The 16,873-nt window shown below is 33.8% G+C and overlaps 1 protein-coding gene across 1 annotated transcript in view; it reads left to right on the forward strand.

The window, feature by feature from the left end:
• Positions 1-16,873, forward strand: part of SEMA3C (semaphorin 3C) — a 198,077-nt gene that overhangs the window by 143,626 nt on the left and 37,578 nt on the right. Inside the window, 1 exon segment of the mRNA XM_049783875.1 lies at positions 10,046-10,268. Coding sequence (XP_049639832.1) covers positions 10,046-10,268 — 223 coding nt within the window.

The following is a 16,873-nucleotide window of genomic DNA, read 5'->3' on the forward strand; positions in this document are numbered from 1 at the left end:
TGAAATTTTACTAAAATGTTGTGTGTGCAAACACTCAGAAGTTTTTATTACTATTCTTATTATTAAGATCTCCTTCATATCATGAAAGTAACAGTACATTAGGCCATATGCATTTTCCTAATAATTTTGGCCACTAAAGCTTTAAAAATATAAACATTTTAGTGGCTTTGTAATAATTTGAATTCTCGTTTACTTTCACAACCATCCTTATATTAAAGAATTTCATGATCATATATCCATGTAGATATTTATTTTTTTTTTTTTTTTGGTTTTTGGGTCACACCTGGCAGTGCTCAGGGGTTATTCCTGGCTCCAGGCTCAGAAATTGCTCCTGGCAGGCACAGGGGACCATATGGGGCGCCGGGATTCGAACCGATGACCTCCTGCATGAAAGGCAAACGCCTTACCTCCATGCTATCTCTCTGGCCCCCATGTAGATATTTATAAGTTAAGAAATATATCTAGGGGCTGGAGAGATAGCATGAAGTAGGGTGCTTGCCTTGCATGCAGAAGGACGATGGTTAGAATCCAGGCATCCCACAATGGTCTCCCAAGCCTGCCAGGAGTGATTTCTGAATTTAGAGCCATGAGTAACTGCTGAGGGATGCCAGGTGTGACCCAAAATCCAAAAACCAAAAATAAATAAATGAATAAATCTAATATATCTATATATTTAACAAATAAGGAAAATAGTTTAGATGAGAAAATGATTTATACAAAAGGGAGTCATATTTAAATAAAACTTTGTAAATATACAAATTAGACCTATTGAGTTCTAATTAGTTACAGCCTGAGCATTTGTTTATTTAGTACTACTGCTTTGGGAGTATGAAGAAAACCCTAAACACAAACTAACTGAAATTGTATATAGCATGTTAAAAAGTGATATTTTGTAAGACCAATGATTTTAGTACTACTATTTGGTCTTCATTAGACTCATAGATTAGTTACATTCTAGAATGTGAATTAGTTGTTTTTTTTTCTTTTTCTGTGATTCTCATAACCTAGCATGAATAAGAAGGAGCTTTGCAGGACAGAAAGATACTACAAGAGATAAGTAAGGCACTTATCGTGCATGAACCTGCTTTAAACCCTTGCCGACCACCCCTGGTTTTCTAAGTACCAACTGAAGATTCACTCCTGACCACAGAGAGTTGGGAACAGCCTCTGTAAACAGTAGGCATGATGCAAGCTTCCTCTCCTACCAAAGATAGAAGGGCATTATAATTGCTTTTCAAGAAAAATGGAATTTTCTTTGTTTTTGGTGCCTGAGATTGAACCCAGTATCCTATATCAATATACCACTGTAATATAATCCATGGTCTAAAATTAGACTTCTATATTTTCATTGTATAGTGTAGTAATCATATTTGTGAATTGAGTATATATAAATTTTAAAAGTCACTTTATGAAAATATGCATGTCTAAAAATAATACTTAATGTTTCTCTACTTCTAGTTGAAATTGCTATTGTCAATGTTCTTTTCAGATACTTATTCCACATAATTTTTTACTAATTATGGATTAATCCTATTATTTAAACTATTTAATTTGGGGAGGGGGATTGGTTATTCCTCTGCTTTGTATTCAAGTTTCACTGTTAGTGTTGCTCAAGGAAATCACATGTGGTGACAGGGATTGAATTTAGGTTAGCCTCATGAAAAACAAGCATCTACCTACTTTACTATCTCTTTGACCTGTTTAATTTTTTTTATTGGAGTTTACTTACAACATATTGTTTACTTATTTCTTATTTTCTTTCGATTTTAGAAAAGCTGTGTGGTTTGTGCTGTTTTGTTTGTTTTGCTTTTTTTATTTTGTTTTTGTTTTTTTGGAGGAGAGTTTGGAGCCACAGTGGTGCTCAGGGGTTTACTGCTCGTTCTGCAATTCAGGAATAAAGCTGCTGCCTTTTTTAAATAAAGAAAATAATAGTCGGGGCTGGAGAGATAGCATGGAGGTAAGGCATTTGCCTTACATGCAGAAGGATGGTGGTTCGAATCCCGGCATCCCATATGGTCCCCTGTGCCTGCCAGAGTGATTTCTGATGCAGAGAGCCAGGAGTCACCCCCTGAGCACTGGCCAGGTGTGACCCCCCCCCATAAAAAAAACCCAAAAGAAAATAAAATAAGAAGGGGATCTCATAAGCCAGTTAAAACTAAAAAACCTATTATATAGGGGCCAGAGTAATAGCACAGTGGGTAGGGTGTGTTGCCTTGCACACAGAAGACCCAGGGACAGACCCAGGTTTTGATCCTTGGCAACTCATATGGTCCCTCAAGACTGCCAAGATAGATTGTGATACAGAGCCAGGAGTAACCCTAAGAGCCCACAGGTGTGGCACAAAAACCAAAAACAAAACAAAAAAGCCTACTTATATATCGAAAATTATAAGGGTGCTCAGTTTTGGTTCTCTACTAGAAAGTCCTAAGGTTATCGTTAAATGTATTTTCATACAGGAAATTAAATCTTAATTAATTTTAGGAAAATTTATCAGCATTGCAATTTATCCATAAAATAACTAAATTTAAAATATTGGAATTTAGTCACTGCTGGTAGCAAAGTTCTCCCACAGAATTTTAATCTTTTAATAACCCTTATTTCAACTGAAATAAATGAGACATTTAGTTATTTTCATGTAACTAAGAAACTAAGTCAACAAATAGATACATCTTAGAGCATCTCATTGTTGCATTAGCCTGTTGAGTGAGAGGTTGGAATTATGTAAGAAAGGGGAAAAGCCAAGCCAGAGGAGCAACTTCTGAGCGCATAGGCCAGGAGTAACCCCTGAGCGTTACCGGTGTTGCCCAAAAAAAAAAAAAAAAAAAAGAAAGGGGAAATGCAATAAAAGGAATATGAGGCAGCCTTCAAATTCCACTAGAACTCAAGGCTCGCATTTGATTACTTGAGATATTTTATACATTTACAAATAAATTGTTCTAATATATTTCAAGGTAAGTAATAATTTGAAAATTTATTCTGTATTGTATTATTGTCTCATTTTAACCAGAAAATTAAAGGTGTCTATAATTGCATACACTTTGATTATGAATTATGTTGAAGAATGTACACACATTGTATGTATGTACACATTGAATGAGAACAATATTATAGTAATTGGTTTGAAAACTCAGTAGAACCTATTTTATGTAATATACTGAAAGAAAAACCCTTCAGAAAAACCAAACTGGTAAAAGAGCTGTGCTGACTCACTAGGGTTTTATTGGGGCCCTTAATGCCTGCTCAGAGGAGTATATTATTTCTCAATTACAGGTTCAAAAGAAGCATATTATGTCTCTAGTACATCATAGTCAGTAACTTGAAATCATATGTTGTGGACATTTTACACCATAGAAATTGTCCTATTGCTACAAATCAGATTTAATTTTACTTGAGAAAAAGTCACCCCTTTTCCCACCCCTATTGAGCTCTTCACCCAAATATCAGCTACACAGTACTCTAAGGATCTGAGAAAGTGACATATATTGACTGACAACTATTCTTTTTGATTTGTTGATTTTTTGTTGGTGGTAGTGGTGGCTTTTTTTGTTTGTTTGCTTGTTTTTTATTTTGGGCCTTACCCAGTGACTCTCAGGTTACTCCATGCTATGACTTGAGAGGATCAAACCCCAGTCTTTCCTAGGTCAGCTGCCTGCAAGGCAGATGCCCTACCTCTGAGCCACAGCTCTGGCCCGAACTGACAACTTTCTAAGTAAAGTATAGGAATAGATAAATGGTTTCTACTAAAGCAAAATAGGCCATTATTAAACTAGAAACTTCTTTGAATGTCCTACTTTTGACTATTTTCAAGTCCCTAAGAAGAAAAAAAATTGTTTTTTCCCGTTTGAAAACTGTACAGAGTAAGCCAGGACTTCAGGACACACATCTGGAGCTAACTTTATGAAAAAAGGGAGTAGTCAGTATTTGAGACATATTTCTATAATGTGGTTGGGATTTTTTTTTTTTTTGACATCTGGTGCTGAGACCAGAGCAGCTCCTTTAAATTAAAATATTGTCAGTTGTGTGATCCCTTGGGAATAAAAGGCAGGGTGGAGAAATGACCTCTGGAACCCCTCCTGGTGAAGCATACCTCCCTGAATATTTGGTCCTCCACCCAACATTGAAGTCAAGTTTCTGATTCAGAATGGGCAGTTATTTGTCCACTCTGTCTTTCCTAGGATTCGAGGATTTAATATCCTGCTCTATGTAACCAGAAGACCTACAGCCAAGTAACCCCAATGCCTCCTCTCTTCTCTAGGATTAAGAATGTTGCCTCTGAAGTCCTCCCAATGACAGATCAATGTTACTTCCCTCTACAGTAGCTCAGTTGCCAGGTCAACCTCATAAATAAATGACTAAATTCCTAAGGAAATGACATTGGCAGAAATTCTAGTCCTCTCATTTTAATGGTCCCCTTTACTCCTTTAAAGTCAGGGTTGATAGCTGTGTTAGCAAGCTGCATCTGCCCATCCAGCAAGCCCAAGTCAGTAGGAAGAAGTCTGCCAATTGTGTCATAATGTTTTTCCATAAGTAATTCGTTTGTGGAAGAAACAAGACACCTTCGGTATGTTGCAAAGGGCAGCCAAAGACTGCAGATCCCCTCTGTGGCTAAGCTAACATATTACATTATTCTGTTGCAACATGGCATAAAGCTCTGTAAAGATTGTGTTTGCAAATAATATGCTGTTAAAGCAGGACCTAATAAAAGTGTTAAATTTTAACATCTATTTAAAGTAGAGCAGAACCATCTGCTTTAACAATGTTTCAATTGGTCTGATACTAGATATAGCCAAATAACAGAAAATCCATGATTTGTATAATAATTGATGGAAAGAAAACCTCCCTTGCTGTTGTTCTTTATTGCACACGAATTACTGTTTTTATTGCATCAGAAATGTTGTATTTTAACTCTTTAAGAACATTAAGTTTGTACATAATATCAAACAGGTAAGGCATGTAGACAGATAAATTCAATTACATCAATTACATCTTGTTTTCAATCATATAAAACATGAATAAAAGGAAAAATTATTTGAGTCTAGAGGAGAATTTTAAGAGGTCAGCCTTGTTTAGGGAGACATATTGAAATTATGCGGTTGTATCATTCAATATGGATAAGTTGTACAAGTAAGAATATTTCAGATGACGATTACTGTATATACTACAAGAAAAAAAGAAACTCTTCATATGGCCTGGTAGGACAAAACAATGTAGGCTGTGTGGAGCATAAGCATACAGATAAATTAGGCTCGACCAGTGTATAAACATGTTTTAATGTAATTCTTTGGACATATAGAAAAGAACCAATAATAGTAGCTTTGGTGGCACTGAAAACACCCAAGAGTAGGCTTTTGGTCCCCTCAACACTGTCTGAATTGGTTCTGTCTTCACAGCACTGCTGGGTGTGCCCCCCAACAAATAACAAACTTAAAAATATAATCCCCAAGCTTACCAAGAATTTGTACATAAGATCACTTTCTTTCAGGATAAAAGCTTTATGGATGTTTGCTAGAAAGTAGCTAGAATGCCAATAAATTTATTCATTAATATATGAATATTTATTATGAATTATGAATCAATATTCATATTCTAAGTGTTAAAGCTTTCCTTGATCACTAAGTTACTCCTTCTCTGACTTATTGTACATTTATTTTCTGCTGTATTTAGCCATATTTACTACCTCTATCTTCCACTTTGTACTCTATGATCTAGCAACACTTTAGGAATGTAAGTTCCCAATACTGTGTATTTTGTCAATGTCCATTTTCTTACTGGCACATTTGTGTCTAAAAAGCAAAGGATGCTACTTTTTCTTTTATACTCTACTGGGCACTAAAAATGAATATTGAATTAAAGTAGGTGAATTCTCAAAAGATATTAGTAATGAAAGAGTATAATGGAAATGAAGCTAATTATTTGTGAACCTCAAAGATTGCCGAGGCCTAGATAATGGGATAACAAATGTGTAAGAATACCTACAGTTATAAAAAATAGTCAAGAGCCATCATTTCTGATATGTCTATTACATGGACATTCTTTTGTATCAATCTTGATAAATAAAACCAAAACTTTATTTACATCAGCTCTGGGTCTTTCATAGATGAAGAAAAAGTATTATATACACACAGCAAGGGGGACCAGGGTTGTAACAAGTGAGTTTATCATTTCTCCACAATTACAGGTTTACCATTTCAGAGTCATTGGAGATAGTGGATCTGCTTCTACCTCTCAGATGCTTTGATCAAACTGAGGTTGCAGGCCTTCTCACTGGATGGCATGTGAGGGAAGGGATAGGTTTGAAGAAAAACATGCAGAAAGCTCAAATAAAATCAATGTGGCCACATCTCCCATTAGATCTCTCAAAAGAATTGCTAGCATAAAAAGTTTACTTAGAGTAGGTTTGTCTCTTTTATAAAAAGCAATATGTTATACCTAGCAAGTATCTGAATTCAAAATGGCCAAGTCAAAACAGAAGATTGCCTCCACCTTTCTGTCATCTACAGAGCATAACATGGATTCTTAGTATTTCTAATGTTTCACCTAAAACGTTAGTAATCCTGAAAGGTTCAAATATCTTTACTCAAGCATTGTTTTATCCTTGCTTAATAAACTTGAGCCAGAAGAGGACATAAATAAAACACTTGAAAGAGAAGTTTATCCCAAATTACTTAAGGTCTGTTTACCATTCTAAATTGCAATGGGCTTACTTTATGGTGGCTCATGGGCAGTATGTTGAAATTTGAAATTTCTGTGTGTTTATGTTCACATATCATCATGTATCACAAGGTGAGAGTAAGATGGGGCGCATTTTACTTGACAATATCACATTGAGTAAACCCACATGCTCAGAGAGACTCCTTAGAGGTATAATCGACTTTTCTTTATACTCATAATTGGTATGCATTCTGTGCTTGTCTACACTACATTTAATGAACTATTAGAAAATTTGTCAAAAATAATTATTTTGAAAAATAAAAATGTAAAACAAAAATATTTTTTGGAATTTTTAAAATAAACTCCTATTAGGAGGTAGTATTTTTGGGGGGAGAAGTTCACACCCATTAATTCTCAAGTGTAGCTCCTGATTCTGAACTGAAAAATTCATTCTGGCAATGCTCAGGGGACCAAATGGCGTGTTGAGGATAGAATTTGAGTTTGGTGCATGCAGGGCAAGATCTTTACCCAGTATACCTGCAATTCCAGGAGATGGTTATTGATTTAAGTATTTAATAACAACAGTATCCATTTAATAAATACATACAGATATATGCCACCAAAGCATAAAACCCAGAAATGGGACACATATCTAAATAAACTTCTCAGACATGAAAATAATTACTATTCATAAATTTCTTAGTGTCCATGTAGCTAAATCAGAGTAAAGCAGGAGATTCTTAAATAAATTACATAGTACTATGTGCTGATTTGGATCTTTCTCAATCTTAGAGGAGATGCAAGTATTTAAAGGAGGCATCTAAGTTTAATACACTATAATTTGTGGTGTTTCATGAAGGACGGGAACTATTTTAATTTCCCATGTTTGTTCTTTCCATATTTTCATTCAGTGAACAATGCATTTTCCTTTTCCACTTGTTTGAAGAGTAAGGGTAGAAATATTAATAATTCTACATTTTTTGAAAGTGTGGCTCTCACCCATCAGTTTAAAACACCCACAAATAAAATTTTTGTCCTCATTTGGTTTTCACTGTGGGCAAATCACAAGCATGTTTATTCAAAAACATTTTTTATTTCAAAAAGAAAAATATCTGAACTCCAGATGAAAATCAAGTATGGAATAACAAATGAGGTTTAGTTCTGTTACTTGTCTCCATTTCTCTCCACTGTGAAGACATTTCATTGATTCTTGGGGCTTTTTATAAAAGCTGTTTTCTGACCCTAACAAAAGTTCTAATGATGTTAATCAGTCAAAGTCTAAAAATTGCAAGTTTAGTGACATAGTGTAAATGAGTGAGGCCATATTTTTAAATTGGTGATACTTACTTGCAAATGTGGTTCTTCTCATTGCTGTCCCAGAGGCATTTGCATTGTTGAATTCTGTGCAAATATTTTAACCTGAGGCTGCCGATTTATGTTAAATCATGAAAATTATATTTGTGCCTTTAATTGAGTCAACAGGAGAATTTTGGTGAATTTTATACCAAATTCTATATATGAATTCTGATACTAAACTACATGAAAGTTTATATTCCTGCACAGGAACTAGCCCCTGACAATAACTATCCTCTGTTACCTTTGTAAAGCATAACCTTCTACTTTGTCACTTTCCACAGCCCTACTGTTTATCAGGTGTGTTCTCTGCTGTTATTGATCAGGAAATTTGTATCATTGCTTTCCTTTTACCTCATATTTCTCTAACTAAACACAGTCATAAAATCTGGAACAGGAGTCCTTTGTTTCAAGAAAATATCACAGAGTACTTTTGTTTATGAAAGTATATATATACACTTTTGTGTGTGTATATATATACATATATATGTTTGTGTGTAGAGATAGATAAATAGATAAAGAGAGAGATTTGATAAGGTTGGGAAAATGCTGTTTGTGTTAAAAAAAATTACACCCAACAGCTTTGCTCATATAACTTGGATTCCTTTTGTGAGTTTGAATTCCAAAGCTTCAGCAACTCCCAGCTTACCCTTGAGTTTGGCCTCAAATGCCCTATAAATGTAATCTCCCCTCAAAGGCCCTTGTCATGCTTCCTGTCCAGAACTGGTGAAGCTGTCCAGCAATTCCTTTTCAAATCATACTACTGCTTTCTCTCTGCCCCCTTGAACTTAAGGATCTAAAGAGTTCCTTTCCAGGCCAGAATCGAGATCCTAGGAATCAAAAATCAAGCTATAATAGAGTCATTAAACCCCATATAGATTTTGTCATACATCTACTATTTGTCATTTATTTGTCAGACATCTACTATTTGTCAGTCAGGGTGCAGCCATGACTAAAATATGCCAAGTTATAGGAAATATTCAGTCTACATTTTATGGGGTATCCAGGCAATATAAGCAACAACCATAAAATTAGATTATTTAGGCAGGAAGAAAAATAAAGCTGTCAGAAACTAAAACATGAAGGTGGAGATGAGTGCTATTTTTAACATGTCATCACCTTTAAGGATGTATATTTTGAACTACTATAGCAGAAAAAATATGGAGTTATCCAAGGAAGCATATTCCAGATGGAGAACAGCAAAGTTCAAGGTCATAAATGAGGAGCATGTATAACATTCAAGATCAGGGACGACTGTAAGAGTGGTAGGCACAGATCAGACTTTTGGGAGCTTGTAGGCCATGTTAATCTGTTGTTTTATTGAGAGTAAGAGAAGTCATTAAATCATCTGTGCTATGGGAGAATTATCTTGTCTTATTTACTACCTCCAGATCAACTTTATAGATTCTTCATTTGGAAGCAGTGATGAGATAGAATAAAATTCTTCTGTATCAGCTTTCTGGTTAATTGTTTATTATAATCTAAATTGTGCTTGTTGGGAGCAGCATTGGACTATATCTAATTTAGTTTTAGTTTTAGTCTAATACACAAAGTAAGTGAAAAAGTTCACTTATTGATAAATGAAAGAAATAGATAAGTGATAAAGATAAAGGTCATATGTAAAATGCCACTGGCTGCTCTGCAAACAAATAGAGTAGAAAAAGTAAACTTGTTAGCTTCATTCAAATGATCAAGCTATACATGTATCTGTTTGTTTTCCAAATAGCACTATCATCATATTAGTTTCTTCTCACTGGGTATAAATATACTTTTAAAAATGAATTTCTTGAAGCCAGAGTGAGAGTGGGTAGGACATTTACTTGTACTGCAGCCAACCCGGTTTCTATCACTGACATCGCATATGTTTCCCAGAGCTGGCCAGAAGTAACTCCTAAGCATTGCCAGGAATGGCCCCCAAATCAGAATAGTCAAAAATGAGATTCTAATGAGTTTTATATCAGAAACCTTTTTATTAATATAGCAACTAACTTTTATTAATGTAGTTCTTTTGAAATCTTTCTCTCTCTGTTTTTTTTTTTAGTGTCCTGGAGGAGCATTTACACCCAATATGAGAACCACCAAGGAGTTCCCAGATGATGTTGTCACTTTTATTCGGAACCATCCTCTCATGTACAATTCCATTTACCCAATCCATAGAAGACCCTTGATTGTCCGAATAGGCACTGACTACAAATACACAAAAATAGCTGTGGATAGAGTTAATGCAGCTGATGGTCGATACCATGTCCTCTTTCTAGGAACAGGTAAGTGCTTGAGCTCAAACTTTATGTGTCATAAGGTGAATTGTGAGTGTGGGGTTGGGGCGATAGCTCATGTGGTAAAATGTGCTTGGAGTTGCTTGTTCCTCGGTTCCATCTCGCAGGCTGAGCTCTGTCAGAATGGCTTGTAAAATGTCTTAGGTAGAATTTTTGTTTTTTGAATTAGAAACAATCAATAGTTTGCTTTTGTGTGGCTCACTGAGATAGTTTATATCTCAATAAAATTGAGGCAAACTCCTTTTTTAGGATTGCTGTTTTGTTTGATTTTGCTTTTTTGTATATGTTTTTTATGTTTTGTTTTGTCTTGTTTTGATCTGACATTAGTGCTAATGTCCTACTTTTAAACAAGTAAACTGAAGTGATATTTTCCACGTAATGCTACTAGGGCAAAGAAACAAGTTTGGTATCTGAATTTGGTTTATTATTTAAGATGTCAACTATTCAAATAATGCTAGTACCAACCAAGCAATATAGAAAGACATTTTTTACTACTATCAAAAATCTAATAGGTAGGTAGGTAGGTGGGTGGGTGGGTGGGTGGGTGGGTGGATGGGTGGATGGATGGATGGATGGATGGATGGATGGATGGATGGATGGATGGATGGATGGATGGATGGATGGATGGATAGATAGATAGATAGATAGATAGATAGATAGATAGATAGATAGATAGATAGATAGATAGATAGATAGATAGATAGATAGATAGATAGATAGATAGATACTGGTTTATAAATTTTATTCCTAGCACAATATAGTAAACCATCATGATGTATAAGCTGAATGAAAATGTGAAATACAATGATGAACTTATTGAAGCCTGCTTAAATTATTACAACTGATGAAAATTCTGTGACATTTTTATAAATATATGGAGTTTTTTTTATAGCAAAAGCAATGATTCTGATAGGTCTGTGTGCTCTATAGTAACTCCTGAACACCTCTGCTGGGTGTGACCCCAAAACCAAAATAAAATATAAGAATATGCATTTATAATTTATAACTAAGTTTCTCCCCACATAAGGAATTCCTTTACCTTTCTCCTCTACTTTCCAATAAACTTTTCTACCTTTTTCTAAAAAAAGGAATATACATTTAAAATTGAATTAATTAACTAAATGCATGAAATATTTTATAATAGGAAGATAATATCTGCACAAAATTCTAGTTTAATACTTTAGTGAAGATATCTTGTTTATAGAATGCAGAATAACTATAAAATGCAGAATAACTTGGGGGCAGAGTGATGGCACAGCGGTAGGGTGTTTGCCTTGCATGCTGCTGACCCTGGATGAACCCAAGTTCTGTCTCCGGCATCTCATATGGTCTCTCAAGCCCACCAGGAGTGATTTCTAAGCACAGAGTCAGGAGTAACCCCTGAGTGCTACCAGGTGTGGCCCAAAAACAAAAACAAAATGCAGAATAACTATCGTTTTTTCTATAGTTGTGGCTTTCAAAACTTGGTTCTTAGACTGGCAAAATCAATATCACCAAGGAACAAAGACTTGAAAGAAGTACAAACTTTTGGGCACAAACCAAGTGCTCAGAAAATAAGACTGAACACTTGTGTTATAATGAACTTCTGTGGTAAATAGAACTGCTTGCACTCAAACACAAGAAATACTAGCTTTTTGCCAGTCAGTATTTATTTTAAACAACTCTGAATACATTGCAATGTTTTCATATCATCTAATAGTGCCAAAACTACTCTATAAAATAACTTTTCTACAAGTTTAATAGTAGAATAAATGTGTTTACAAATCTGACTATACTATATGCAGAGGTGTAATTTTTATTTTAGTCTAAAGAACAAATTATACTCAAACCAGTCAGTTGATTTATTTTAGAAGCAATAAAAATTCCTGTTATTTTCTTTTTTTTTTTTTTTGCAATTTGCAATTTTTATCATAAATTACTTCTTGCAAACATGTTTTTTGTGTTTTTTTTTGTTTTTCTTTTTTTTTTAAATTTATTTCTGGGTCACACCATCAGTCCTCAGAGGTTATTCCTGGCTCTGCACTCAGGCACGGGTACCATATGGGATGACAGGATTTGAACCACTGTTTGTCCTGGATTGCTGTGTGCAAGGCAAATAAATTGCTGTGCTATTTCTCCAGCCCATATTTGTTTGTTTGTTTGTTTTGGTTTTTGGGTCACACCCAGCAGCCCTCAGGGGTCACTCCTGGCTCTACACTAAGAAATCCCCCCTGGCAGGTTCGGGGGACCATATGGGATGCCAGAATTCGAACCACCATCCTTCTGCATGCAAGGCAAATACCTTACCTCCATGTTATCTCTCTGGCCTCCCATGTTTATTTTTATATTTAGTACAAATATATTAATATTCTGTTCTCATGTAATTTTGGTTTATATTGATTTGAGATTAATAATTTTTTTATGTGTCCTAATTTGCTTCCCCTCTGATACTTAGCTGCATTACTTTTCTCTGGTTCTTTTTTTGTTTCATACATGAAGAATAATTCTTCCTTTTCTAACCTTACTTATTCTTTAAATTTTATTTTCTTCATTTTAAGGAGTTTTCAATGCAAGTTATATTCTTTATTCACTACATTCTTACATTCCATTCTTCAGTGCATACTTAACTTAGAAACTTTGACAGAGATATGATATTTTACTAGATCAGAAACTTCAACCATTGTTACCTATCCTGCTGTTTTTGCCAGGATCCTAAATGTTCTCTTAAGAAAAGTGCTTTGTAGTTTAAAGATTGAAATCCTTCTTTGCAACATCTGCTGCTCTAGAGTCTGTCCTTATCGGTTGTTTCAACTACTTTACTTAAACTCAACTTTCCTTCTTTTCTCCTATTTCCTTTATTAATCTGTTATCCTTTCTGTCTGTGTTGTTTTCCCTGAGGTTTTCATCTTGTACATACATTTTAATCATTTTATTGATTGTTTTAATTGCTTATTTTATGCAAACAAGTCCCAGATTTAATATATAGTCATTATGATTTTGAGTTCAATATTCACAACAATATTTATTGTAAGATAAAAAGAATTGTATAACCCATTAGTTTTTTAAATATTGTGCTTCAACTTTTTCCCTCTTTAATTTTGAACAATTCTTAATACAGTCTCCCAAAGTTTATTCTTATGTATGTCTATGTCTCAGGTTTCTAGGAATTCTAAATATATACATTTTTCTCTAAGCATATCACAATATCTGGTAACATTAATCTTTTTAAAAAATAATTGAAAATCACAATAATGTATATTATTGGTCATATAATTAATATAAATTAAGGATATAAATTAATTTATAACTACTTGAAAAAAGGTAAATATTACTTGTATTCTCCAAAGAAATAACTTCCATAAAATGACTACAAAGAGTTGTTTTTTGCCTTTGCTCAAATTATCAAATAGGAAGTTTGCATTTAAAAAAAATTACATATTTGGGGCTGGAGAGATAGCATGGAGGTAAGGCATTTGCCTTTCATGCAGAAGGACAGTGGTTCAAATCCCAGCATCCCATATGGTCCCCTGTGCCTGCCAGGGGCAATTTCTGAGCATGGAGCCAGGAGTAACCCCTGAGCTCTACCGGATGTGACCCAAAAACAAAAACAAAAAAAATTCCATATTTTGAATGATATGGTTATTCAGAATCATGCCTCTCTCTGATATCTACTTATAGGGGAAATATTCTTTACTTTTCTTAAAAATCCTGCCTTGGGGCTGGAGTTGTAGCATAGGGGTCGGGAGTTTGCCTTGCACACGGATGACCCAGAATAGATGCGGGTTCAATCTCCAAGCATCCCATATGGTCCCCCAAGTATGCCAGGAGTGATTTCTGAACACAGAGCCTGAAATTATCCTGGAATGACAAAACAAACAAACAAAAAAAAAGAAAAGGAAAGGAAATAAATCCTGTCTTAATGCTGAAAAATTAAAAATTGTGCTTTAATTCAAGTCTACATAAAGTTTGCATATATCATAGATAAAATTTTCAGGTCTTTGAAAGTAGTACAGCAGTGTTTCTTCAAATAGAAAGCAATAAGAAACATGATGTTGCCCAAAAGAAGTTGCATGCATATCCGAATTCTTTGCATTTTATGTAGGTACTTAAACTCATGTCATTTTTAGAAATAGTATTTAGCCATATGTTTTAGGCATAGTGGAACTTGGTTTAATGATTGCTTACAAAGCTGTATGAATCTCTTGAATTCTCTAATAGATAAATGCAAGCTGTGACAATTTCTATGATAACAGCATTTTCAGTAGAAAAGGGAACTCACTTCACCATAGTTCCTTATTTGGACTTATGATCAGATCAGACAATACCATTACTTAAAATCAGTGAATTAGTTTCACATATATATCAATATAAAAAAATAGGTGCTGACCAAACATGTATTCTTTATTACTTACTTACTTTGAGAAGTGAATTAAACAAACTTTTCTAGAGTGAAACTTGGGAGAATCACAGGTCTCTAATCTAGTTCTTACCTTTGTGTATCTTAATAGCTTAGGATTTATATTAGTGTCTTAGTTGTTACCAAATATCAGGGAGTATTCAGCTTAATTTAACAAATAATGATTGTCGTTATCTCCATGATATAAATATTCAATAAAAGTAAAATAAACAAAAAATTATATTTATAAATACAGTTAAATAAGTAAAAACTTAAAAAAATAAATAAGTAAAACTGTAAAAAAGTATATTATACTTGATTGGAATATGGGATTATACCATATAACTATTCATTTTTAATATTATCATTTTTTCCATAGCTAGACTTCCTGGTAGTGGTGTGGGTTCATGGTAACTGTTAAATTTAGTTCTGTAGTGAACCTCTCTGACAGAATTTTAGGAGGTTGTAATCTGGCTTTATACTCGTTAGGTCTGAATTGTTAATATACTTCACATATCTAAAAATATTAGTTTATTTTATATTAAAAATAAGAACAAGAACTTGAGAGGTAAAAATTATAACATATTTTAGACTTTAGAATTCATAAATAAGATTTTATTAAACTAAAGCCACATTTATCATTTACATTTTGTTTGCTATTATTCTTGTACCTCATAGCAGAGTTGAGTAATTAATTGTCTTAGATCTTTTAGCCAAAAAGTCTTAAGTATTTATTATTTGGTTTTTACCCAAAATTGTCTCTGGCTATGTTACTTAATTTTATGTATAATTTTATAAAATTATTTCCTAAGCTATTTTCGATCATATAACTATACTATAAATGTATACTGATAACTAAACATAATTTTATTTGAGTAACAGCAATTATTCTATTTATTGTTAATGATTTTTATTAAATAGAAATCTAAGTTTCCTTATTTTCCATTCATCCTTGCTACTTTGCCCTCTTAAAGAATTAGTTTCGCATATAAAAAGCTTAGCTTAAAATCAGTAACTTCTTTTAGTTCATAATAGTTACTTTGAAGTTTTTTGTTTATCTTAATTCTGAGTTTTAGTATGAGTATTTATATGTATTTTTATATGTATTTTTATGAGTATTTTATGTTCCATAGTTTATTTTTAATATATATCTACTCTTTAGGAAGAGCTGTAAAACAGCAGACAAATGTTCCCATAGGATTAGCATTTCTATTTTAACTTTGCCACCAATTGCTTACATTTAGGACATTTGCTCAAAGCCAGCTGTATTTTACAGTGGAGAGATTTTTTTGCCTATTTTATTTTACTTCTAAAATTATGAATATATTAAATGTCTGGGCCAGCTTCAGACATATTCTGTCAAATTTATATTTCTAGAATTATTCAGGAATCCGAATGACGTGGGGCTTCTGATAAAAGACCAAGAATATTCTGGTGAATTAATGTTAGAGGTTTAGGATTATTTAATATCATCATGACTTTTTAATATAAGACTAATATATATATACATATATAATATTCTGCCAAAATTCTCATGCATTATGTAGTGTCTTATGTTTCTTGTTAGCTTCCGTTGAACTGGATGAGTTCTAAATTGGAATGTTGGCTCCACTATGTACTTTAAAAGTTTCACATTGTGAAGTATGTGCCACATATGTGACTGAAGCCTTCACATGTTTGCCTTCTAAAGTTATAAGATGACTGCTTTTATAGTGCCTACTCCTTTGTGGCAGTCATGTTATTTGGGATGACATATTTAATGAACTTCACAGGTCAAGCATTTTGTTTTCTAAAGAACTTCCTAAATCACACCATGTAAAGTTTGATAGCTGGAATAGCACATTTGAGTGCAAGAAAGACTACTGTCAGTTCAATGCTATGCCTGAATGTCATTCTAAGGATAATGTCTAGACTCCCCACTTTTCTTAAGAGTAAGGAACAAATCCCTTTATAAGTCACTCATTTTTAATAGCATTATGGTTCACTGCTTTCAAAAGCAGAATCTGGAAACTTCGAGAGTTCACTAGCACTCTACAGGGGATTTTCACAGTAGGAAATGCTAATGGAATAGTGCAGTGATAGCTAAATTGACAGGAGAAAGCTGATGAATTATGGTACACTATTGCTTGTTCATGTAGAGTGGAGCAAAAATGGACGACATAGGAACAGAAAAAAGAAATAGAGTTCCAATGGTGATTGCTAACGCCAATAAATATGT

This window comes from Suncus etruscus, chromosome 1 (genome assembly GCF_024139225.1).
Source record: "Suncus etruscus isolate mSunEtr1 chromosome 1, mSunEtr1.pri.cur, whole genome shotgun sequence".
NCBI lineage: Eukaryota > Metazoa > Chordata > Mammalia > Eulipotyphla > Soricidae > Suncus > Suncus etruscus.